Source organism: Oncorhynchus gorbuscha, linkage group LG17 (assembly GCF_021184085.1).
Source record: "Oncorhynchus gorbuscha isolate QuinsamMale2020 ecotype Even-year linkage group LG17, OgorEven_v1.0, whole genome shotgun sequence".
NCBI classification, from domain to species: Eukaryota; Metazoa; Chordata; class Actinopteri; order Salmoniformes; family Salmonidae; genus Oncorhynchus; species Oncorhynchus gorbuscha.
Genome location: NC_060189.1, coordinates 46269990 through 46297579, shown reverse-complemented (window position 1 = coordinate 46297579; position 27590 = coordinate 46269990). Strand labels below are relative to the sequence as shown.

The following is a 27590-nucleotide window of genomic DNA, read 5'->3' as shown; positions in this document are numbered from 1 at the left end:
ATTGAATAAACCCTCACTTCCTTATATTCTGCTAGCAAATGTGCAATCTTTGGAGAATAAAATTGATGAACTATGCAGATTACATTACCAACAGGACATTCAAAACTGTATAATCTTACATTTCACTGAGTCGTGGCTGAACATCAACACTATCAACATACTGGTTATACGCTGTACCGGCAGGATAGAACAGCGGCATCTGGTAAGACAAGAGGTGGTGGACTGTGTATTTTTGTAAATAACAGCTGGTGCACGATATCTAAGGAAGTCTCGACCTATTGCTCACCTGAGGTAGAGTACAGTGCCTTGCGAAAGTATTCGGCCCACTTCAACTTTGCAACCTTTTGACACATTTCAGGCTTCAAACATAAAGTTATAAAACTGTATTTTTTTGTGAAGAATCAACAACAAGTGGGACACAATCATGAAGTGGAACGACATTTATTGGATATTTCAAACTTTTTTAACAAATCAAAAACTGAAAAATTGGGCGTGCAAAATTATTCAGCCCCCTTAAGTTAATACTTTGTAGCGCTACCTTTTGCTGCGATTACAGCTGTAAGATTACAGTTTTGACATCGAAAGACTGAAATTTTTTCCCATTCCTCCTTGCAAAACAACTCAAGCTCAGTGAGGTTGGATGGAGAGCATTTGTGAACAGCAGTTTTCAGTTCTTTCCACAGATTCTCGATTGGATTCAGGTCTGGACTTTGACTTGGCCATTCTAACACCTGGATATGTTTATTTTTGAACCATTCCATTGTAGATTTTGCTTTATGTTTTGGATCATTGTCTTGTTGGAAGACAAATCTCCGTCCCAGTCTCAGGTCTTTTGCAGACTCCATCAGGTTCTTCCAGAATGGTCCTGTATTTGGCTCCATCCATCTTCCCATCAATTCTAACCATCTTCCCTGTCCCTGCTGAAAAAAAGCAGGCCCAAACCATGATGCTGCCACCACCATGTTTGACAGTGGGGATGGTGTGCAGGGTGATGCGCTGTGTTGCTTTTACGCCAAACATAACGTTTTGCATTGTTGCCAAAAAGTTCAATTTTGGTTTCATCTGACCAGAGCACCTTCTTCCACATGTTTGGTGTGTCTCCCAGGTGGTTTGTGGCAAACTTTAAACAACACTTTTTATGGATATCTTTAAGAAATGGCTTTATTCTTGCCACTTCCATAAAGGCCAGATTTGTGCAATATACGACTGATTGTTGTCCTATGGACAGAGTCTCCCACCTCAGCTGTAGATCTCTGCAGTTCATCCAGAGTGGTCATGGGCCTCTTGGCTGCCTATCTGATCAGTCTTCTCCTTGTATGAGCTGAAAGTTTAGAGGGATGGCCAGGTCTTGGTAGATTTGCAGTGGTCTGATACTCCTTCCAATTCAATATTATCGCTTGCACAGTGCTCCTTGGGATGTTTAAAGCTTGGGAAATCTTTTTGTATCCAAATCCGGCTTTAAAATTCTTCACAACAGTATCTCGGACCTGCCTGGTGTGTTCTTTGTTCTTCATGATGCTCTCCGCGCTTTTAACGGTCCTCTGAGACTATCACAGTGCAGGTGCATTTATACGGAGACTTGATTACACACAGGTGGATTGTATTTATCATCATTAGTCATTTAGGTCAACATTGGATCATTCAGAGATCCTCACTGAACTTCTGGAGAGAGTTTGCTGCACTGAAAGTAAAGGGGCTGAATAATTTTGCACGCCCAATTTTTCAGTTTTTGATTTGTTAAAAAAGTTTGAAATATCTGAATAAATGTCATTGCACTTCATTATTGTGTCCCACTTGTTGTTGATTCTTCACAAACAAATACAGTTTTATATCTTTATGTTTGAAGCCTGAAATGTGGAAAAAGGTCGCAAAGTTCAAGGGGGCCGAATACTTTCGCAAGGCACTGTATCTCATGATAAGCTGTTGACCACACTATCTACCTTTTCTGTAGCTGTTTTACATACCACCACAGACTGAGGCTGGCACTAAGACAGCATTGAATGCTGTATTCTGTATTCCGCCATAAGCAAACAAGAAAAAGCTCACCCAGAGGCAGCGCTCTTAGTAGCCGGGAAACTTTAACGCAGGGAAACTTAGATCTGTTTTACCAAATTTCTATCAGCTTGTTAAACGTGCAAGCAGAGGGAAAAATACTCTGGACTACCTTTACTCCACACTCAGAGACGCATATAAAGCTCTCCCTCGCCCTCCATGGCATATCTGACCTGTGACAAGATCAATAAAAAAAGTGTTCAAATGAAGCAGATGCTAAACTACAGGACTGTTTGGCCAGCACAGACTGGAACATGTTCTGGGTTTCTTCTCATGGCATTGAGGAGTACACCACATCAGTCATCGGCCTCATCAATAAGTGCATTGATGATGTCGTCCCCACAGTGATTATATGTACATACCCCAAACGGAAGCCATGGATTACAGGCAACATCTGCACTAAGCTAAATACTAGAGCTTGCACTTTCAAGGAGCAGGATTCTAACCTGGAAGCTTATAAGAAATCCCGCTATGCCCTCTGATGAACCATCATTCAGGCAAAGCGTGAATAGAGGACCAAAATCAGCTGCACCATCGAGACCATCCTGACTGGTTGCATCACTGCCTGGTATGGCAACTCCTCCGCCTCTGACCGCAAGGCACTACAGAGGGTAGTGCGAACAGCCTAGTACATCACTGTGGCCAAGCTTCCTGCCACCCAGGACCTTTATACCAGGCGGTGTCAGAGGAAGGCCCTAAAAATTGTCAAAGACTCCAGCCACCCTAGTCATAGACTGTTCTCTCTGCTACCGCACGACAAGTGATACCGGAGCACCAAGGCTAGGTCCAAGAGGCTTCAAAACAGCTTCTACCCCCAAGCTATAAGACTCCTGAACACCTAATCAAATGGCTACCAAGACTATTTGCATCCCCCTCTTTACACCTCTGCTACTCTCTGTTGTTATCATCTATGCATAGTTACTTTAACTAACCGGTGCCCCCGCACATTGACTCTGTACCGGTACCTGCTTGTATATAGTCTTGCTATTGTTATTTTACTGCTGATCTTTAATTACTTGTTACTTTTATTTCTTATTCTTATCTGTATTTTTTAAAACTGCATTGTTGGATAAGGGCTCGTAAGTAAGCATTTCACTGTAAGGTCTACTACATCTGTTGTATACGGCGCATGTGAATAATACCACTGAGGAAGTACAGTTCCCACTCAGCCCAGTCAAAACTGTTCGCTGCTCTGGCCCCCCCAATGGTGGAACAAACTCCCTCACGACGCCAGGACAGCGGAGTCAATCACCACCTTCCGGAGACACCTGAAACCCCACCTCTTTAAGGAATACCTAGGATAGGATAAAGTAATCCTTCTCACCCCCCCCCCCCCCCCCCCCCCCCCCCCCCCTTTAAGATTTAGATGCACTATTGTAAAGTGACTGTTCCACTGGATGTCATAAGGTGAATGCACCAATTTGTAAGTCGCTCTGGATAAGAGCGTCTGCTAAATGACTTAAATGTAAATGTAATACAATTTCATTTGATTACAGCTTTGAGTCGTCTTGGGTATGTCTGTATCAGCTTTACATATCTGGATTCTGGGATTTTCTCCCATTCTTCCATGCAGAGTTTCTGAAGATTGGGAATGGAGGTGAACAGCAATCTTCAAGGCTTTCCACAGATATGCAATGGGATTCAAGTCTGGGCTTTGGCTGGGTCACTGAAGGACTTTCACATTCTTGTTCTGAAGCCATTCCAGTGTTGCTTTGGCTGTATGCTTGGGGTCATTGTCCTGTTAGAACGTACATCTTCGCCCCCAGTCCAAGGTCATTTGCACTATGAAGCAGGTTCTCATTCAGGATTTGCCTGTATTTGGCTACATTCATTGTTCCCCCTATCCTTACCAGTCTCCCATTCCCTGCCGCTGATAAGCATCCCCTTAGCAAAGATGCTGCCACCACCATGAATCACGGTAGTGATGAGCTGTGCCTGGTTTTATCCAGACATAGCGCTTTGCATCCAGGCCAAACAGTTCCCTTTTTGTCATCAGACCACAGAATCTTTTGCCTTCTTTTCAGTATTTCACGTGACTTTTTGCAAACTCCAGGCATGCTGTCATGTGCAGTTTTCTCAGGAGTGGTTTCCGTCCGGCAACTCTTCCAGAAAGCCTAGATTAGTGAAGTGCTGTAAATACTGTTATCCTTCTGGCATATTCTCCCATCTCAGCCAAGGAAATCTGTAGTTCGTTCGGTTCTTGGTCACCAAGGTCCTTCTTGCCCGGTTGCTCACACGGCCAGCTGTAGGCAGAGTCTGGGTAGTTCCATATTTTTTCAGTTTCCCAATGATGGAGGACACACTCTAGAAATGATTTGATGTCCTTCTCCAGATATACACCTAATCACAATTCTCTCTGAGATCTACGGACGGTTCCTTGGACTTCATTGTATAGTTTCTGCTCTGGCATGCACTGTCAACTAGGTTTGGGTGATATCCAGATTGTCATACCAACCTTGTACCTGGATATTCAGTAATACCAGCACTGAACACAAGGTGGCTATTTGTAAACCCCATAGAGCAGGGGTGTCAAAGTCAAATGGACGGAGGGCCAAATAAAAAATTTAGCTACAAGCCGAGGGCCGGACTGTTCGAATGTTCATTGAAAATTTTTTAAATGACGCATATAGTCTAGTGAACCTAATTGAACCTACTGAAAACCTAACAAATATATTCCAATATGATCAGATAAATAAAGCAATATTTTCTTATGGCTCTGTCAGTAATCTTTAATTTTCAACAGACACAAAAGACAAATTTCCTTTATATAAAAATCCCCATAACATGAACATTAAATGAAAGAAACCGGTATTCAAGGCACCATCAGTAGCCTATATTTTCTATTTTAGCAAAAGTGGGCTAAATTTACTTCAAAGAAAAAAACAATAGCAATTTTCTATCATCCACTCAACTGAAATATTTTTAAAATATAATTGGATTGAAATACAATAAAATAAAGTGCAAAAATCTATTAATCAAAAACAACACTTTGTTTAAGGAGAAGTAACATGCAGTGAAAACAAATATTAAACTTTAACTTTTAAACTTGAACTGAGTAAAAACTCTAAATATGTGATTGCACAGTAATGTTCACTTGTTTGAGGTTGAGGGTGATACTTGGTGGTGTCCCATCTTTTCCACAAGTTCATCAATGTTCGGGGTAAGGCTCTGAGCTGAGGAAATCCTCAGAATTGAGTGGAGGTGTTCAGCAGTAAGTCGACTTCTGTGTGATGTTTTGTTCAAGTTCATCAAAGAAAACAGTTGTTCACACAGGTATGTGCTGCCAAACATAGACAACGTTTGAGCAGCCTGGATGCGCAGCTGGGGCATTGTGTCGGGAGGAAACGGGCGAACTCCGCAGCACCCACTGCCGCATATTTTGCCCTCAGTGCATCATTGCATTGGAGGTCAATCAACTCCATTTGGAGGTTTGGTGGTGAGCTTTCCACGTCAACAGCAAATGGGTTACCGAGCAGTTCCAACCTGCTTTTTTGTGCTTCAAAGTCAGCAAATCGGCGTCGAAAGTCAGCGGCAAGCATACCTATTTTATCAGCCAACTGTGCGCTCGGGAACGCACTGGTAGAGAGCTTCTCTTTCATGGTCTGGCAGCTGGGAAAGTGGCTCAAATTTTCTTTCCGCATCTGCGTCTCCCACAGAGTCAGTTTGGTTTTAAATGCCTTCACTGTACTGTACATATCAGAGATGACACGATCCCGACCCTGCAGCTGCAAGTTCATTGCATTCAGATGACTCGTAATGTCACACAGAAAAGCCATTTCACACAGAAACATTTCGTCTCGGAGTTGTGTTGTGTCTTTCCCTTTGCTGTCCAAGAACAGACAAATCTCTCACGAAGCTCGAAACATCTTTGAAGCACCTTTCCCTGGCTTAGCCATCGCACCTCTGTGTGATAAGGCAAATCACCATGCTCCGTTTCTAACTCCGTCAGAAATGCCTTGAACTGGCGGTGATTCAAACCTTTGGCTCTGTTAAAGTTAACTGTGCGCGTGATGATGCTCATTACATGCTCCATTTTCAAGGCTTTACCGCACAACGCTTCCTGGTGTATGATACAATGATAAGCTGTCAGCTCACCTGTCGCGTTTTCCTCTTGCATCTTTTCCCGTATCTACGCCACCGTCCGCTCCTGTGTCCACACATCGCAGGTGCTCCGTCGGTTGTCAAACCCACGAGTTTTTCCCAAGGCAGCTCCATCTCATTTACACATCTTGACACCTCTTCATACAAATCATGCCCCGTAGTTGTGCCATGCATAGGACGTAAAGCCAAAAACTCCTCTGTCACGCTTAGGCTGGAGTCCACTCCGCGGATGAAAATTGACAACTGGGCAATGTCAGAAATGTCGGTGCTCTCATCCACAGCCAAGGAATATGCAATGAAATCTTTTCCCTTTTTCACAAGCTGCTCTTTTAGATTGATGGACAACTGGTCTACTCTCTCGGCAATGGTGTTTCTGCTCAGACTCACATTTAAAAAGAGTTGCCTTTTTTCTGGGCAAACTTCGTCACAAACTTTAATCATGCAGTTTTTGATGAAATCCCCCTCCGTAAATGACCGGGCTGATTTAGCGATCTCTTCTGCCAAAATAAAACTGGCCTTGACAGCAGCCTGGCCTTGTGATTTGGCTTTTTTGAACAGAGCCTGTCGAGATTTGAGGCCTCGTTTTAATTGCTCTGCCTTTTGTAGCCTTTGTTCCATGTCCATATTCTTGTTTTTGTCCGCGTGTTTCGTTTCATAATGTCGTCTCAGATTATACTCTTTCAGTACCGCCACACTTTCTCCACACAGAAGACACACAGGTTTTCCAGCTACCTCCGTGAACAAATACTCCGACTCCCACCTTGTTTGAAACCCCCGGTTCTCAGTGTCCACCTTCCGTTTTGCCATTTTTTATGGGTATCTGAAAGTTAATTTTACTGTGATGCTGACAACTGCTGTGCCAATAAATATTGAAATGAAGCAGCCTACTGCTCGGTGCGTCACCGTTGCATTGTGGGAAATGTAGTATTGGTGCGTGTAAAAGATCTGCGGGCTGCCGGCTTGCTGCGGTCTGCGGGCCGGTTCTAATAATAAATCAAGATCATCCCAGGGGCCGTAAAAAACCTTCTCGCGGGCCGGATGTGGCCCGCGGGCCTTGACTCTGACATATGTGCCATAGAGAATGCTAACTAAATGCTAATGATTGCATAGCGAACATTTTATACATGATATCTAGCTGGCAAACATTTAGTTGTGAATTCCATACTGTAACTAGATGACCTGGCGCGTGCTGCACAACAGTGAGTGACTGAGGACTATCGGTAAGCTTCATAATAAAAGATCTTGTGACTGAGGACTATCGGTAAGCTTCATAATAAAATATCTTGTGACAGGTGAAATGGAAAATGCGATCTCCTAACATATTGCACAAGTTGACTGCAGGTATTTACATAAAAAGTAGCTACAAATATTCAAATGAATAAAAAAACTTAAAAGAACTATTTAACGGTATTGAAAAATCATTCTGTGGCCCATTTCCAAATACCCAGCTATATGGTATACAAAACTACTGTCAACTGTGAGATCTTATATAGACAGGAGCGTTTCTTTCTAAATCATTTCCAAACAATTGAATTGGCCACAGGTGCTCCAATCATGTTGAAGTGACATCTCAAGGATGATAAAATAAAATTGGATGCACCTGAGCTCAATTTGGAGCGTCATAGCACATTTGTGTGAACATTTATGTAAATTAGATTTTTCAGTATTCTTTTTTTTTTTTTTTTTACATTTATAAAAACCTGTTTTCACTTTCTCATTATGGGGAATTTGGTGTAGATGGGTAAGGGAAAAATCTATTTAATCCATTTTGAATTTAGGCTGTAACAACAAAATGTGGAATAAGTCAAGGGGTATGAATACTTTCTGAAGGCACTGTAGACACACACACACACACACACACACACACACACACACACACACACACACACACACACACACACACACACACACACACACACACACACACACACACACACACACACACACACACACACACACACACACACACTTTTGGTCTTGGATACTGATTGCCTGTGTGATGCAAAATAACTTGTTTACTGTTCTAATTATGTTAGTAACCAGTTTATAATAGCAGTAAGGCACCTCTGGGTCCAATACAGTAGTACTGTGTATCACACTCCAGATCTTCAAGCATAGTGTTGGCTGCATCATGTTATGGGTATGCTTGTAATCGCTAAAGACTGGAGAGTTTTTCAGGATAAAAAATAAATGTTATGGGAGCCAAGCACAGGCGAAACGCTAGAGGAAAACCTGGTTCAGTCTGCTTTCCACCAAACCATGGGAGCTTAATTCACTTTTCAGCAGGATAATAACCTAAAACACAAGGCAACATCTACAATGGAGAAGACAGTGAATGTTCCTTAGTGTCTGAGATACTGTTTTGACTTAAATCTACTTGAAAATCTATGGCAAGATCTGAAAATGGTCTAGAATTTTGAAAAGAACAATGGGCAGGTGTGGAAACCTTTTAGAGACTTACCCAGAAAGACTGACAGCTGTAATCACTGTGAAAGGTGTTTCTACAAAGTATTGACTCGGGTGTGCATACTTATGTAAATTAGATTTCTGTATTTCATTTTCAACAACCTTTCAAAATTGTCTAGAAACATGTTTTCACTTTTTCATTATGATGTATTGTGCATAGATGGGTGTGGGAAAAAATAAGTAATCCATTTTGAATTCAGGCTGTAGAAACAAAATTTAGAATAAGTCAAGGGGTATGAATACTTTCTGAAGGCACTGTACTTACAACTCCTTTGTCCTTATTGCTTAAATATACATATACACACATGCTATCAACTCATTAGCAAAATATCTCGCGCAGGTGCTTGGGAATAATTTGATGATGACATATTAAGAGCAGTTCGCAAGTTCCTTTACTTTTAAGACATCAACATTATTACCACAAATGGCAAACAGACCCAGTATTCCTCTACTTTGCCATGTAAATGTACCTCTGCAGGCTAGAGTAGCCACTTGTGTGAAGTTTGTTGCTGATGTTCTCAGCAGGACTGGGCTGAACTCCAGAGAACTGTCCACTTTGGATAACAACTGCATTTCCTAAGAAAAAAAGAACAACACTGCTGTTAGATACAATATAAACTCCTGCATGGGTAATACTGAAGACATTAAATAGACTCCATTTGAGTACTATGCATGAGTTTGCACAGAAACTTACCTTCACATAAAGCTTCTTTCCTCCTGAATTCAACATACAAATTCCAATGTTTAACTCCCCTGTAGGATACAATTAAAACACAATAGGTTAATGACATGTTATCAACATAAATGACAGGATCGAATCAATTCTGTATTGCTGCCGAACAAAACACTGAAAATTGCACTTCTCTCTGCCGCCAGTAGGTGTCACTATGCACATAAAATGGATACATCCACCTTTAGACAGACAGTCAATAACAAAGCAATCTTCAGGGCTACTTGACATGATTGAGAGCTCATCCTTTTAGGTACTGTGACTATATTCCATGCACATAATCTAAGAGCGTAATGCTGATGCTCTATGATGCCCATTTCAAGGTAGAAGGTAAATGCCCTATCTATCCCATTCATGCATGCCAATCCCATCAGTTGTACAGAAGACAAAAATTGACTGATATAACTCCTCATATAAGGTCAGATGACTGTGACAATTAACTTAAAATTAGATCTAATGTTACTCACTAGGTAAAAGCGGTGCTACTTTGGTATGACCTGCACAGTAGCATTAAGTGAAAGGAGGTGATTACATTTACAATATGCTGCAATCATAAAAACTGAGTGCCCTAGCCTACAGCAGCATTGCAGCAGTTTGGTGGATGAAAGTGCTGAGTTGACACTTCGGGGCTGATTTCCTTGGCTCTGGCAATTCCTTTCAACCTCAGGTTTCTCTGCAAGTGAGACTGTGGATGAACAGTGCCTGTGCTACGGTTCACGCATCATGACCAACCCGTTCACTAGGGGTCACTAAGTTCACTGTTTTAGCACTGTTTCACAGAAAAAAAAATGTTCTAATGTTCTATCTAATGTCAAATAATGCATGTTTTCTTTCACACATGAAAAGGTTGACTTTACAGCCATAGTGCCAGTTAATCTGGGGCGGCAGGGTAGCCTAGTGGTTAGAGTGTTGGACAAGTAAAGGTTGCAAGTTCAAACCCCTGAGCTGACAAGGTACAAATCTGTCGTTCTGCCCCTGAACAGGCAGTTAACCCACTGTTCCTAGGCTGTCATTGAAAATAAGAATTTGTTCTTAACTGACTTGCCTGGTTATATAAAGGTAAAATAAAAAATACAAAAATCTGGGTCTGGGAAACAGACCCTAGTGTAAGTCTACTATTACAATGTAAATGGAGAAAGCCAGGAAAACATCCCTTAGTTGTTTATGATGTAGAGTCAGTGGACAGAAGAACAAGGAAAGAACATCTAAACAAATCTGCATCCCAAATGGCACCCAATTCCCTATATAGTGCACTACTTTTGACCAGAGCCCTATGGGTCCTAGTAAAAAGTAGTGAACTATGTAGGGAATTGGGTGCCATTTGGGACAAAACCAATGTTAATCTACCATCAATCTATAGGCTACATGCCTGGTGTGATTGTGATCTTCGAGCAGGGAGATGGTAGTCGATTCTACACAATATAGTCTAGTCCGGATTAAGGAGCGCTAATGGCCCTGTGTATGTAATATGGGGTTTGATGGTGATGAGGATACAGGACGAACTCGCACCTATGGGCTGTTCTAAGATCAGTTTTGCGGTTTCCCCTTTAATGGTTAAGATGAGAATTTGGGGAAGTACATGTTTGATTCTACAACTAGCTTGGCTCCCGAGTAGCGCAGGTAGCCTAGTGGTTAGAGTGTTGGGCCAGTAACTGAAAGGTTGCTGGATCGAATCCCCAAGCTGACATGGTAAAAATGGTAAAAAACCCACTGTTCTCTGGGCGCCAAAAACGTGGATATCGATTATGGCAGCACCCCGCACGCACCTCTAGAATTCAGAGGGGTTGGGTTAAATGCGGAAAACACATTTCAGTTGAATGCATTCAGTTGTACAGCTGACTAGGTGACACTGCATCTCAGTGCTTGAGGCGTCACTATAGACACTATGGTTCGAATCCAGGCTGTATCACAACCGGCCGTGATTGGGAGTCCCATAGGGCAGCTCACAATTGGCCCAGCGACGTCCGGGTTTGGCCAGTGTAGGCCATCATTATAAATAATAATTTGTTTTTAACTGACTTGCCTAGTTAAATAAAGGTTCAATACAATACAAAAAATATGCTCAATGGTAAGTGGTAAGGCTCCCAAATCCTAATCAGTGTTTCTCTCCGATTTTTCTTTAGGCGGGGTGCAGAGGTCCCTAAACCAGCAGAACACCAACATTCTCTATTGAATCCTACCAACATCCGAAAATATTTGAAGTTGTTCCTATAGCTCTCATGCCTTACCCCACCTCCACCCCCAAAGACTAGTCCCCTAGCCCCCGACACCCACCGTTGGCGGAGCAGCAGCCCGTCGCTGGGGCAACCAACAGGACCAGGATGTGCTCGATGATGTAGGGCTTGAGCTTGTCCAGGTCAGCAGGACGTTCTGTGTGCTCCGACAGCCTGATCTGGAGGTTGAGTCCCTGCTCCACCCTGGCCGCGTTGTCCTCAACACTCTGGAAGCACGACCCCTGGGGATACGGCAGAAAGGCATACCAGTTATGCAGAGGGAGCAAGGAGGGAGAAAGGGGGAGGGGGTTGGTTGAATAGAGCAAAAAGAGAATGAAGAGGCATGTAGAAAGAGCGATCAGTGGAATGTGGAGAGAGATTGGGGGGCAAGAAAGGGGGACAGGGTGAGAGACAAATGAGTCAAATTGTGTAAGAAAGGGAAAAGAGGAAGCGATGAAGAGTGGGAGGATACTAAGAGTGTGGGTGCATGCTTGTACACACACACACACACACACACACACACACACACACACACACACACACACACACACACACACACACACACACACACACACACACACACACACACACACACACACACACACACACACACACACACACACACACACACACACAGCTAGAGGTAAAACTATGAGCATCAACCTGCTTCTCTCCAGTCCCTCTGTACTGTACCTAACCCACAAACCCTGCCTTAAGCTGACAAGATCAGCATCTGAGGTGTGCAAAGCTCGGCACAAACCAGGCCTTGTCATCTTAGGAGGAGTGACTCAGGCCTGGACTTAAGAAACAGACAGCTCGCTATCCCTGGCTAGACCCCACAGGGCCTCGGCCTAAAATAACAAACACCAAGCCCCTGTGGATACAACAGATACACACACTTCCTGAAGAAGCCATATTAGTACTTATCCCCCCTGACCATAGAAGTTGGCTATACTTCACAAACAGATCTGGGACCAGGCTATACCATACTAGTAGTATTCACAAGTCATTATGAACAAACAAACAAAACAAAGTTGGGTTAGGTTTGGGAGATAGTGGTGGGTGGGGCTTGCACCATGGCGGTGATTGAGCCACCTGTGTTTAGGGAAGCTCCCGGCCAATTAACAGTCTCGTGAGAAAGCAATTATGCACCTAGAAAGTGGTTTCACTGTCCTTGGGGCTTCTTGAGGAACCAGACTGCAGTCAGATATCACAACACTGCAGCTCACTCAATAGACGTCCCGTACACAACCTTTCAAACAATTTCATCACGAGCAATGATTCTGCAGTAAACTTTACAGCCACAATTCACGTAACATAGGTCTTATAACTGACTACAGGAGAATAACCTTGTGATTACCATGAAGCCAACACGATAGTGAGTACACACAGTTAAGGAGTATTCAGCACTCATGTTGACAATAGTTGAAAAAAAGAATTAAATAAACAGTATATGGCCATAAGTGCTATGAAAAAGTATTCTTACAGTTAGCATGGAATAAGGACTTTGTCATTGAAATGTTTTGCCCTTTAAAACGCAAATAGTGTCAGGACCCGGTTACGAACCCGGGTCTCCGGAGTGAGAAACAGTCACTTAACCAACTGGGCCACAAATAGTCGGCAGAACCCAGAAGATGAGGCAGACACAGCAGTACTTGAGACGGTGTATTTAATGAAGTAAAAAGTGAAGTCCTTAAGGAAAATATGTAACTCCACAACCTCAAAAGGAATTCCACAAGAACAAAAGTAATCCTCCAAGACAAAAAGGTAAATCCACAAGGTGGAAGGTAAAGCATAAAAAGCCTCAAAAGATACTCAAAAAATAAATAAACAAGAACAAAAAACAGAATTCCACAAGAGAGTCCACCGGGATCAACAAGAGTTCTCAGAATACTAGGGCTGGGTGCTAACATACAAACACAGAGCAAATAACTGAGGAAAACTAAGGGTTTAAATACAGTCAGGGGAAACGAGGCACAGGTGCAAATAATAATGGGGATCAAGGGAAAACAAAAGGTCAAAAAGCACAATGGGGGCATCTAGTGACCAAAAACCGGAACAACCCTGGCCAAATCCTGACAAATAGGTTGTCTTGAAAATATAAAGTGGTCATACACATGCATATCTGTTTAGTTTAGCATTGTTTATATTTTTATCTTGTGTACATTTTTTAAACTAATGTAAAGTATATTTTGGTCTGTTAAAAATGATAAACAATTTACATATTGATGAAATTGCAGTGAAAAGGGGGTGGTTTAAAAAAGTGATGAGATGCCCAGTACCTGCGGCTGGCTGTATATGCTCTTGGGTAAACTGCACTCCAGCAGTAGCCCCAGGATAGTGATGTTGGAAGAATCTTCCTGGAAGAGCAAAAACAGAGAACAAAGATCCAATGGCAGAAACATACAATCCAGAGGTTGATAAATCAGCCTTCATCCCAATGCTCTTTGATGAGACAAATTGCTTGAAAAGTCATGTTGATTAGACTAAACAAATTAAAAACAGTTGAATTAATCCAGATAAAATAACAAAATTACATCCACCACTCTTTTAGATGAAAGTCTAACAGGATTTATAAATACCATTATAGCACTGAGCCTGCACTTGTGAAGGTGGTAAATGACCTTTTAATGGCGTCAGACCGAGGCTCTGCATCTGTCCTCGTGCTCCTAGACCTTAGTGCTGCTTTTGATACCATCGATCACCACAATCTTTTGGAGAGATTGGAAACCCAAATTGGTCTACAAGGACAAGTTCTGGCCTGGTTTAGATATTATCTGTCAGAAAGCTATAAGTTTGTCTATGTGAATGGTTTGTCCTCCGACAAATCAACTGTAAATGTTGGTAATGCCAGTAATGTGAATAGAGGGGATATGGTAATGCCAGTAGTGTGAATAGATGGGATATGGTAATGCCAGTAATGTGAATAGAGGGGATATGGTAATGCCAGTAATGTGAATAGAGGGGATATGGTAATGCCAGTAGGGTGAATAGAGGGGATATGGTAATGCCAGTAATGTGAATAGAGGGGATATGGTAATGCCAGTAATGTGAATAGAGGGGATATGGTAATGCCAGTAATGTGAATAGAGGGGATATGGTAATGCCAGTAATGTGAATAGAGGGGATATGGTAATGCCAGTAATGTGAATAGAGGGACCACTACCATTTTAGGACCACTATAGTTTTCACTATATATTTTACCTCTTGGGCATGTCATTTGAAAACGTAATTTTAACTTTCACTGCTATGTGGATAACACACAGCTATACATTTCAATGAAACATGGTGAAGCCCCAACATTGCCCTCGCTAGAAGCCTGTGTTTCAGACATAAGGAAAAGGATGGCTGCAAACATTCTACTTTTAAAATCGGACAAAACAGAGATGCTTGATCTAGGTCCCAAGAAACAAAGAGATCTTCTGTTGAATCTGACAATTAATCTTGATGGTTGTACAGTCGTCTCAAATAAATCTGGGAAGGACCTCGGCGTTACTCTGGACCCTGATCTCATTTTTGACAAACATATTAGGACTGTTTCAAGAACAGCTTTTTTTCCATCTACGTAACATTGCAAAAATCAGAAACTTTCTATCCAAAACTGACGCAGAAAAATTCATCCATGCTTTTGTTACTTCTAGGTTAGACTACTGCAATTCTCTACTTTCCGGCTACCTGGATAAAGCACTAAATAAACTTCAGTTTGTTCTAAATATGGCTGCTTGAATCTTGACTAGAACCAAAAAAATTGATCATATTACTCCAGTGCTAGCCTCCCTACACTAGCTTCTTGTCAAGGCAATGGCTGATTTCAATGTTTTACTTCTAACCTACAAAGCATTACATGGGCTTGCTCCTACCCGTCTTTCCGATTTGGTCCTGCCGTACATACCTACACGTGCGCTACGGTCACAAGAAGCAGGCCGCATAATTGTCCCTAGAATTTCTAAGCAAAAAGATAGAGGCAGGGCTTTCTCCTATAGAGCTCCATTTTTATGGAATGGTCAGCCTACCCATGTGAGAGACGCAAACTCGGTCTCAACCTTTAAGTCTTTACTGAAGACTCATCTCTTCAGTGGGTCATATAATTGAGTGTAGTCTGGCCCAGGAGTGTGAAGGTGAACGGAAAGGCTCTGGAGCAACGAACCGCCCTTGCTGTCTCTGCCTGGCCGGTTCCCCTCTCTCCACTGGGATTCTCTGCCTCTAACCCTATTACAGGGGCTGAGTCCCTAGGAGGGGTGCATCACATGAGTGGGTTGAGTTACTGACGTGATCTTCCTGTCTGGGTTGGCACCCCCCCCTTGGGTTGTGCCGTGGCGGAGATCTTTGTGGGCTATACTCGGCCTTGTCTCAGGATGGTAAATTGGTGGTTGAAGATATTCCTCTAGTGGTGTGGGGGCTGTGCTTTGGCAAAGTGGGTGGGGTATATCCTGCCTGTTAGGCCCTGTCCAGGGGTATCATCGGATGGGGCAACAGTGTCTCCTGACCCCTCCTGCCTCAGCCTCCAGTATTTATGCTGCAGTCGTTTGTATCAGGGGGCTAGGGTCAGTCTTATATCTGGAGTATTTCTCCTGTCTTATCCGGTGTCCTGTGTGAATTTAAGTATTCTCCCCCCCTCTCTCTCTCTGAGGACCTGAGCCCTAGGACCATGCCTCAGGACTACCTGGCATGGTGACTCCGTGATGACTCCTTGCAGTCCACCTGGCCGAGCTGCTGCTCCAGTTTCAACTGTTCTGCCTGCGGCTATGGAACCCTGACCTGTTCACCGGACGTGCTACCTGTCCCAGACCTGTTTTCAACTCTCTAGAGACAGCAGGAGCGGTATGAAAAGCCAACTGACATTTACTCCTGAGGTGTTGACTTGTTGCACCTCAACAACTACTGTGATTATTATTATTTGACCATGCTGGTCATTTATGAACATTTGAACATCTTGGCCATGTTCTGTTATAATCTCCACCCGGCAGAGCCAGAAGAGGACTGGCCACCCCTCATAGCCTGGTTCCTCTCTCGGTTTCTTCCTAGGTTTTGGTCTTTCTAGGGAGTTTTTCCTAGCCACCGCGCTTCTACACCAGCATTACTTGCTGTTTGGGGTTTTAGGCTGGGTTTCTGTACAGCACTGAGATATCAGCTGATGTAAGAAGGGCTATATAAATCAATTTGATTTGATTTGACTAGTGAAGAAATAAATACAGGCATGTGTAACATAAATAACAAACTAATTATGTGAGGTTATATTAAGCAAAACATTGGTAACATACAATTGAAGTCAGAAGTTTACATACACCTCAGCCAAATACATTTAATCTCAGTTTTTCCACAATTCCTGACATTTAATCTTAGTAAAAGTTCACCGTCTTAGGTCAGTTAGGATCACCACTTTATTTTAAGAATGTGAAATGTCAGGATAATAGTAGAGAGAATGACTTATTTCAGCTTTCATTTTATTTTTTCACATTCCCAGTGGATCAGAAGTTTACAAACATTCAATTAGTTTTTAGTAGCATTGCCATTAAATTGTTTATGTTGGGTCAAATGTTTCAGGTAGCCTTCCACAAGCTTCCCACAATAAGTTGGGTGCATTTTGGCCCATTCCTGTAACTAAGTCAGGTTTGTAGACCTCCTTGCTCGCACACGCATTTTCAGGTCTGCCCTCAAATAGATTGAGGTCAGGGCATAATGATGGCCACTCCAATACCTTGACGTTGTTGTCCTTAAGCCATTTTGCGACAACTTTGGAAGTATGCTTGGGGTCATTGTCCATTTGGAAAATCAATTTGCGGCAAAGCTTTAACTTCCTGACTGATGTCTTGAGATGTTGCTTCAATATATCCACGTCATTTTCCAACCTCATGATGCCATTTATTTTGTGAAGTGCATTAGTCCCTCCTGCATCAAAGCACCCCCACAACATGATGCTGCCACCCCCGTGCTTCATGGTTGGGATAGTGTTCTTCGGCTTGCAAGCCTCCCCATTTTTCCTCCAAACATAACGATGGTCATTATGGCCAAACAGTAACATTTTTATTTCATCAGACCAGAGGACATTTCTCCAAAAAGTACAATATTTGTCCCCATGTGCACTTGCAAACCGTAATATTTTTCCTCCAGCATCTTCACAAGGTCGCTGCTGTTGTTCTGGGATTGATTTGCACTTTTTGCAACAAAGTACGTTCATCTCTAGGAGACGCGTCTCCTTCCTGAGCGGTATGACAGCTGCGTGGTCCCATGGTGTTTGTACTTGCATACTATTGTTTGTACAGATGAATGTGGTACCTTCAGGTGTTTGGAAATTGCTCCCAAGGGTGAACCAGACTTGTGGAGTTCTACAAAAACGGAGGTCTTGGCTAATTTCTTTTGATTTTCCCATGATGTCAAGCAAAGAGGCACTGAGTTTGAAATACATCCACAGGTACACCTCCAATTGACTCAAATGATGTCAATTAGCCTATCAGAAACTTTTAAAGTCATGACATCATTTTCTGGAATTTTCCAAGCTGTTTAAAGGTACAGTCAACTTAGTGTATGTAAACTTCTGACCCACTGGAATTGTGATACAGTGAATTATAAGTGAAATAATCTTTCTGTAAACCATTGTCGGAAAAATGACTTGTGTCATGCACAAAGTAGATGTCCTAACCGACTTGCCAAAACTATAGTTTGCTAAGAAGAAATTTGTGGAGTGGTTGAAAATCAAGTTTTAATGACTCCAACCAAAGTGTATGTAAACCTCCAACTTCAACTGTACATGAACAGCATATTTGCCATCTCAGTCATTGAACCCTATGACCTTTGCGGTTCTGGACAGGGTTGTTCTTTGTGAACTGTTGATGTAAAAAGGCTTTTATAAATTCAAAACTGATTAATTGACTTATTAACATGACCTGTAGGTTATCCCAACTACAAGGCAGATCTCTTTTACACTATTATAACACAAGTATTCACCAGTCAAGACCTTTGACTTCAGTAACAGTATTTATACATGACAGTGTATTTGGATTGGTGCATAGTGCATTATTTAATATCAAAAGTGGTGGTGAGCTCAAAGCTACACACAGTAGAAATAACAGTTACCTCATCCAATGACTTGGTCAGAGAGAGGGGGGGAGATGGAGACAAAAAGAGAGTGAGAGAGACAATTTCAACCTCTCCACTAAAGAGAGCCACAGAGAGAAAGAAAGATAAAGAAAGAGAGAGAGAAATAAAGTGACAGAGAGTAAAGAAATAAAGAGAAGGGGGAACAAAATTTGAATCTGTCTGCTCAAGCTCGGTCTATATCTAAACCTGTTTATGTGTTCAGCAGCTCAACAGCCATGTTACAGAGACACAAACCACAAACACCATACAGGAATGACTTTACTCTCACAACACCTGTCTAATAATAACGAAACCTCTCATAAAAGCATATCCAGATCAGTGAAGAAACAATGGTTATGTCCCACATGGCACCCTATTCCATTTATAGTGCACTTCTTCACCAAAACCCTATTTTCTATATAGTGCACTGGTCAAAAGTTGTGCACTATATAGGCAATAGGGTGCCATTGATTTAAAACGCAGCCCATATGTTGTCTTGTAAAACATTAGTTTCGCACGCCATATAGTGCTTTCATTGCTGTAACAGAAGAAGTGTGTTCAAAATAAGTGGTAGAGTATAAGTAAACCATACTGTGAAATAACAACGACCATCCCCCCCCCTCCCACCCCAAAAAACAACTAGAAGCCAGTCTGAGTGATTGTGGGAACGCAGCCAGGCTGACATTTTGAAACTGCCACCCGCTTCCTGTTGCCGTGGGTAACGTTCCTCCGAAGAAGCCTCGTGCCGCTTTCACTCCTTCCCTTGATGTTTTTAAAAGTGGGCGAGAGTACATGTGTGATGTGACTATTTGCATGCTCCTTGTGTGTGTGTGTGTGTGTGTGTTTGTTTAGACACAAGTGTGTGATTCTGTATACACGAATATAAATATGATCATGTGTGCGCATGCATCGACAGTGTCTGCATGCATGAATGTGATATACCTTGTGTACGTACGTACGCCTCTCATGTAAATGTGTGTTTATGCCTCTGGTTTGTTCGTGTGTGTGTGTGTGTGTGTGTGTGTGTGTGTGTGTGTGTGTGTGTGTGTGTGTGTGTGTGTGTGTGTGTGTGTGTGTGTGTGTGTGTGTGTGTGTGTGTGTGTGTGTGTGTGTGTGTGTGTGTGTGTGTGTGTGTGTGTTGGGTTATCTCTGTGTCAGGACTGGCAAATAGGGGAAGTCAGCTGCTGATGGCTATCAGATGTCAGACACAATACAACAACCGGTGTATGTTGTGGTAAATGTGTTTGTAGGTATGATGTGAGCCTGGAATGCTCATTGTGGAGCTAGAGGAGTTAGAGCCCTGTCGATCTTATCCATGAACATAGACAGGGCTCTAACTCCTCTAGCTCCTCAATGAGATAGGGTGCAGGCCCGGCAGCAGGCTGTTAGCCAGCCTGCCAGTTTCGTGGAGTCTGCCACTAGCATAGCACAGTCTGTGTAGTCAGCTCAGCTATCTCCATTGAGACCGTGTCTGTGCCTCGATCTAGGTTGGGCAAAACTAAACATGGCGGTGTTCGCCTTAACAATCTCACTGGAATAAAGACCTCAATTCCTGTCATTATTGAAAGAGATTGTGATATCTCACATCTCAAAATAGGGCTACTTACAGTGCCTTACAAAAGTATTCATCCCCCTTGGCGTTTTTCCTATTTTGTTGCATTACAACCTGTAATTTAAATTGATTTTTGGGGGGGATTACATGTAATGGAAATACATAAAAAAAAGTCCAAATTGGTGAAGTGAATTTTTTTTTAAATTACTTGTTAAAAAATATATTTTTTAAAGCGAACGGAAAAAAAGTGGTGCGTGCATATGTATTCACCCCCTATGCTATGAAGCCCCTAAAGAAGATCTGGTGCAACCAATTACCTTCAGAAGTCACATAATTAGTTAAATAAAGTCCACTTGTGTGTAATCTAAGAGTCACATGATCTCAGTATATAAACAACTGTTCTGAAAGGCAAAAATGTCTGCAACACCACTAAGCAAGGGGCACCACCAAGCAAGCGGCACCATGAAGACCAAGGAGCTCTCCAAACAGGTCAGGGATAAAGTTGTGGAGAAGTACAGATCAGGGTTGGGTTATAAAAAAATATCTGAAACTTTGAACACCCAACGGCGCACCATTAAATCCATTATTAAAACATATAAAGAATATGGCACCACAACAAACCTGCCAAGAGAGGGCCGCCCACCAAAACTCACAGACCAGGCAAGGAGGGCATTAATCAGAGGCAAAAAAGAGACCAAAGATAACCCTAAAGGAGCTGCAAAGCTCCACAGCGGAGATTGGAGTATCTGTCCATAAGAACACTTTAAGCCGTACACTTCACAGAGCTGGGCTTTACGGAAGAGTGGCCAGAATAAGCAAACACGTTTTGTGTTCACCAAAAGGCATGTGGAAGTCTCCCCAAACATATGGAAGAAGGTACTCTGGTCAGATGAGACTAAAATTGAGCTTTTTGCCCATTAATTGAACCCTGCGAATTTTGGCAGCTTTTTGTTAAAAATCGCGCAACATTTCAGCGCCCTGCTATTCATGCCAGGAATATAGTATATGCATATGATTAGTATGTGTGGATAGAAAACACTCAGACGTTTCTAAAACTGGTTAAATCACGGCTGTGACTATAACAGAACGTGCGTTTCATCGAAAAGTGCAGGAAAATCTGATCACTGCAAATGGAAATAAATATCCATGCGCCACTTCCAAGAATTGTTAAAGGTGACCCAGATTAAATGATGTCGAGGTTGCAATACCTACAGCTTCCACACAATGTCAACAGTCTTGTCATTTGACTACGATTTGTTTCTTGGTCAAACGAAGAAGAGACAAGCCATTTCTTCAGGTATCCGACCGGATATTTTGGTTGAGATTTACCCGGACATTATTTCCAGACGGACACCTATAGAATTTACATCGCCTCGTGATCAATTTTATCGCTTATTAACGTGTACTAATACCTAAAGTTGCATTACAAAAGTATTTTGAAGTGTTTTGTGAAAGTTTATCGTCTACTCTTTTTATTTTTTAAAAAATGACGTTACGTTAGAAAACGCTATTTTTTTCGTTGTTCACACAGTCTTCATAGATCGATATCTAGGCTATATATGGACCGATTTAATCGAAAAATACCCAAAATGATGTTTATGGGACATCTAGGAGTGCCAAGAAAGAAGCTCGTCAAAGGTAATGAATGTTTTATATTTTATTTCTGTGTTTTGGGTAGCCCCGGCTATCACAAAATCTGTCGTTAGGTGACGTTGCAGTATTTTGGGGGATATAGCTATCAGATAATAGCTTCTCATGCTTTCGCCGAAAAGCATTTTACAAATCTGACTTGGTGGATAGACTCACAACGAGTGTAGCTTTAATTCAGTACATTGTATGTGCATTTTAATGAAAGTTTTATCAAGAGTTTTATCAAAAACTATACGTGGCGCACTTGAAATTTCCGTTGATTGATGTTCCCACAGCGGGAGCACTTCTCTAACAAGTTAAGGAAAACACTATGTCTGGCGCAAACCAACACCTCTCATCACCCCGAGAACACCATCCACAGTGAAGCATGGTGGTGGCGGCAGCATCATGCTATGGAGATGTTTTTTATCGGCAGGGACTGGGAAACTGGTCAGAATTTAAGGAATGATGGATGGGGCTAAATACAGGGAAATTCTTGAGGGAAACCTGTTTCAGTCTTCCAGAGGTTTGAGACAGGGACGGAGGTTCACCTTCCAGCAGGACAATGACCCTAAGCATAGTGCTAAATCAACACTCAATTGGTTTAACCTCTCTGGGATATGTGGAAAGGTAGCGTCCCACCTCGCCAACAGCCAGTGAAAGTGCAGGGCGCCAAATTTAAAACAACAAAAATCTCATAATTAAAATTCCTCAAGCATACAAGTATTTTACACCATTTTAAAGATAACATTCTCGTTAATCTGGCCATAGTGTCTGATTTCAAAAAGTCTGTACAGCGAAAGTACCACAAACGATTTTGTTAGGTCACCACCAACTCACAGAAAAACACAGCCATCTTTCCAGCCAAAGAGAGGAGTCACAAAAAGCACAAAGAGATAAAATTAATCACTAACCTTTGATGATCTTCATCAGATGACACTCATAGGACTTCATGTTACACAATACATGCATGTTTTGTTCGACAAAGTGCATATTTATATTTTAAAAATCTAATTTTACATTGGAGCGTTACGTTCAGTCGTTCTAAAACATGCAGTGATTTTGAAGAGAGCCACATCAATTTACAGAAATACTCATCATAAATGTTGACGAAAATACAAGTGTTATACATGGAATTAGAGATGTACTTCTCCTTAATGCAACCCCTGTGTCAGATTTTTTACAAACTTTACGGAAAAAGCAAACCATGCAATAATCTGAGTACAGCGTTCAGACAACAAAGCAGCCAAAAATATATATTGTGTTGTCAACATTAGCCAGAAATAGCATTATAAATATTCACTAACCTTTGATGATCTTCATCAGAATGTACTCACAGGAATCCAAGTTCCACAATAAATTTTTGATTTGTTCGATAAAGTTCATCATTTATGTCCAAATAGCTTCTTTTGTTAGGGCGTTTGGTAAACAAATCCAAACGCGCGTGCAGGTCCAGTCGAACTTCGGACGAAAAGTTCAAAAAGTAATATCACAGGTCGTAGGAACATATCAAACTAAGTATAGAATCAATCTTTAGGATGTTTTTATCATAAATCTTCAATAATGTTCCAAAAGGAGAATTTCTATGTCTGTAGAAAAGCAATGGAACGAGAGCTAACTCCCTCGTGACCGCGCGTCACGAGCCTGTGGCACTCTGCCAGACACCTGGCTCAATCCCCTCTCATTCAGCCCCCCTTCATAGTAGAAGCCTCAAACAAAGTTCTAAGGACTGTTGACATCTAGTGGAAGCCTTAGGAAGTGTAATATGACCCCATTTATACTGTATATTGGAATGGCAAAGAGTTGTAAAAACTACAAACCTCAGATTTCCCACTTACTGGTTGGATTTTTCTCAGGTTTACGCCTACCATATGAGTTCTGTTATACTCACAGACATCATTCAAACAGTTTTACGATACTACAATACTACTAATAATATGCATATATTAGCATATGGGACTGAGTAGCAGGCAGTTTACTCTGGACACCTTATTCATCCAAGCTACTCAATACTGCCCCCCTGTCACCAAGAAGTTAAGGGGAAACATTTAAATGTCTTGGAATGGCCTAGTCAAACCTCAATCCAATTGAGAATCTGTGGTATGACTTAAAGATGGCTGTACACCAGCGGAACCCATCCAACTTGAAGGAGCTGGAGCAGTTTTGCCTTGAAGAATGGACAAAAATTCCAGTGGCTAGATGTGCAACACTTATAGAGACATTCCCCAAGCTGTAATTACTGCAAAAGGTGGCTTTACAAAGTATTGACTTGGGGGGTGAATAGTTATGCATGTTCAAGTTCTGTTTTTTTGTGTTATTTCTTGTTTGTTTCACAATAAAAAATATTTTGCATCTTCAAAGTGGTAGGCATGTTGTGTAAATCAAATGATACAACCAACCCCCCAAAATAATCTATTTTAACTCCAGTTTGTAAGGCAACAAAAAGGAAAAATGCCAAGGGGGTGAGTACTTTCGCAAGCCACGTTAATGTTAGATCTCTCACTTTCAAGGCAGTTATAGTTATAGTCAAAGATTCCTAGATGCCCTTATAGACTCCCTCTACCTACCCAAAGACGTCAGAGTACAACAGTTGTTTAACCACCTAACTGAGGAACTAAATTTAACCTTGCGTAATACCCTAGATGCAGTCGCAACTAGAGGTCGACCGATTAATCGGAATGGCCGATTAATTGGGGCCGATTTCAAGTTTTCATAACAATCGGAAATCTGTATTTTTGGACTCCGATTTGGCCGATTTATTATTAGTATTATTATTATTTTTTACAACTTTATTTAATTAGACAAGTCAGTTAAGAACACATTCTTATTTTTAATTATGGCCTTGGAACAGTGGGTTAACTGCCTTGTTCAGGGGCAGAACGACAGATTTTTACCTTGTCAGCTCAGGGATTCAATCTTGCAACCTTACGGTTAACTAGTCCAACGCTCTAACCACCTGCTTTACATTGCACTCCACGAGGAGCCTCCCTGTTACGCGAATGCAGAAAGAAGCCAAGGTAAGTTATTAGCTAGCATTAAACTTATCTTATAAAAAAATCAATCAATCATAATCACTAGTTAACTACACATGGTTGATGATATTACTAGTTTATCTAGCTTGTCCTGCGTTGCATATAATCGATGCGGTGAGCATTTGCGAGAAAGGACTGTCGTTGCTCCAACGTGTACCTAACCATAAACATCAATGCCTTTCTTAAAATCAATACACAAGTATATATTTTTAAACCTGCATATTTAAACCTGCTAACATGAATTTCTTTTAACTAGGGAAAATGTGTCACTTCTAACGCAACAGAGTCAGGGTATATGCAGCAGTTTGGGCCGCCTGGATCGTTGCGAACTGTGTGAAGACTATTTATTCCTAACAAAGACAGCCAACTTCGCCAAACGGGGGATGATTAAACAAAAGCACATTTGCGAAAAAAGCACAATCGTTGCACGACTGTACCTAGCCATAAACATCAATGCCTCTCTTAAAATCAATACACAGAAGTATATATTTTTAAACCTGCATATTTACCTAAAAGAAATACAGGTTAGCAGGCAATATTAACCAGTTGAAATTGTGTCACTTCTTTTGCGTTCATTGCACGCAGAGTCAGGGTATATGCAACAGTTTGGGACGCCTGGCTCGTTGCGAACTAATTTGCCAGAATTTTATGCAATTATGACATAACATTGAAGATCATGCAATGTAACAGGAAGGATTTAGACTTACAGATGCCACCCGTTAGATAAAATACGGAACAGTTCCGTATTTCACTGAAAGAATAAACGTTTTGTTTTCGAGATGATAGTTTCCGTATTCGACCATATTAATGACCTAAGGCTCGTATTTCTGTGTGTTATTATGTTATAATTAAGTCTATGATTTGATATTTGATGGAGCAGTCTAACTGAGGTGGTAGGCAGCAGCAGGCTCGTAAGCATTCATTCAAACAGCACTTTCATGCATTTTGCCAGCAGCTCTTCGCAATGCTTCAAGCATTGCGCTGATTATGACTTCAAGCCTATCAACTCCCGAGATTAGGCTGGTGTAACCGATGTGAAATGGCTAGCTAGTTAGCGGGGTGCGCGCTAATATTGTTTCAAACGTCACTCGCTCTCAGACTTGGAGGTGTTGTTCCCCTTGCTCTGCAAGGGCCGCAGCTTTTGTGGAGCAATGGGTAACGCTGTTTCGAGGGTGGCTGTTGTCGATGTGTTCCTGGTTCGAGCCCAGGTAGGAGCGAGGAGAGGGACGAAAGCTATACTGTTACATTGGCAATACTAAAGTGCCTATAAGAACAGCCAATAGTCAAAGGTATATGAAATACAAATCGTATAGAGAGAAATAGTCCTAGAATTCCTATAATAACTACAACCTAAAACATCTTACCTGGGAATATTGAAGACTCATGTTAAAAGGAACCACCAGATTTCATATGTTCTCATGTTCTGAGCAAAGAACTTAAATGTTAGCTTTCTTACATGGCACATATTGCACTTTTACTTTCTTCTCCAACACTTTGTTTTTGCATTATTTAACTTCTCTAGGGTAGGGGGCAGCATTTGGAATTTTGGATGAAAATGCATGCCCAAATTAAACGGCCTTCTACTCGGGCCCAGAAGATAGGAAATGCAGATAATTAGATTTGGATAGAAAATACTCTAAAGTTTCCAAAACTGTTAACATAATGTCTGTGAGTATAACAGAACTTATTTGGCAGGTGAAAACCTGAGAAAAACCATTCAGGAAGTGGGATTATTTTGTTGTTGTTGTAGTTTTCTATTCAATGCCATTTACAGTATCCATTGACTTAGGACTCAAATTGCAGTTCCTATGCCTTCCACTAGATGTCAACAGTCTTTAGAAATTGTTTCACGCTTGTATTCTGAAAAATGAGGAGGTAAGAGCAATCTGAATGAATGGACCCAGCCGTGTCACAGAGCTTTTTCATGCGCACAACCAGAGAGAGTGCCTTTCTTGTTAACCTTTTATATTGACAACGTTATTGTCCGGTTGAAATATTATAGATCATTTAGGCTAAAAACAACCTGAGGGTGGATATAAACATCGTTTGACATGTTTCTATGAACTTTACGGATACAATTTGGATTTTTTTCTGCCTGTTGTGACTGCGTTTGAGCCTGTGGATTACTGAAAAAACGCGAACAAAACGGAGGTTTTCGGATATAAAGAGAGACTATCGAACAAAAGGAACATTTATTGAATAAACTAATGTCTTCTGAGTGCAAACATATGAAGATCATCAAAGGTAAGGGATTAATTTTATGTCTATTTCTGACTTGTGTAACTCTTCTACTTGGCTGGTTACTGTTTGTAATGATTTGTCTGCTGGGCTATGTTCTCAAATAATTGTAAGGTATGCTTTCGCCGTAAATAATTTTTTTAATCTGACACCGTGGTTGGATTCACAAGAAGTTCATCTTTAAACCTATGTTTAATAGTTGTATCTTTTCTGAATTTTTTATAATGAGTATTTGTCATGTTTTGTCTTATATTGTCTTGTCATTTTGCTTTTCCTTCTGTTCGTTTTCCCCCTGCTGGTCTTTTTAGGTTCGTTCCCCTTTTTCTCTCTCCCTTCCTCTCTCTCTTCTCTCTATCGTTCCGTTCCTGCTCCCAGCTGTTCCTATTCCCCTAATCAATCATTTAGTCTTCCCACACCTGTTCCCTATCTTTTCCCCTGATTAGAGTCCCTATTTCTCCCCTTGTTTTCCGTTTCTGTCCTGTCGGATCCTTGTATACTGT

General features: G+C 41.6%; 2 protein-coding genes across 3 annotated transcripts in view; both read right to left on the bottom strand.

Moving 5' to 3' along the window:
* LOC124001257 (transmembrane protein 131-like) overlaps positions 1-11778 on the bottom strand; it is a 36310-nt gene extending 24532 nt beyond the window's left edge. The window contains exons 1-3 of the mRNA XM_046307911.1: positions 11624-11778; positions 9314-9372; positions 9090-9195 (exon numbers count right to left, since the gene is read on the bottom strand). Coding sequence (XP_046163867.1) covers positions 9090-9195; positions 9314-9349 — 142 coding nt within the window. The 5' untranslated portion in view covers positions 9350-9372; positions 11624-11778. The remainder of the gene's footprint in view (positions 1-9089; positions 9196-9313; positions 9373-11623) is intronic.
* The window catches only part of LOC124001259 (transmembrane protein 131-like), a 68991-nt gene continuing 53071 nt past the window's right edge, over positions 11671-27590 (bottom strand). For both annotated transcript variants that reach the window (XM_046307912.1, XM_046307913.1), the window contains 2 exons: positions 13845-13922; positions 11671-11804 (listed from right to left, as the gene is read on the bottom strand). In XM_046307912.1, the coding sequence (XP_046163868.1) occupies positions 11782-11804; positions 13845-13922 (101 nt within the window). In that variant the 3' untranslated portion in view covers positions 11671-11781. The remainder of the gene's footprint in view (positions 11805-13844; positions 13923-27590) is intronic.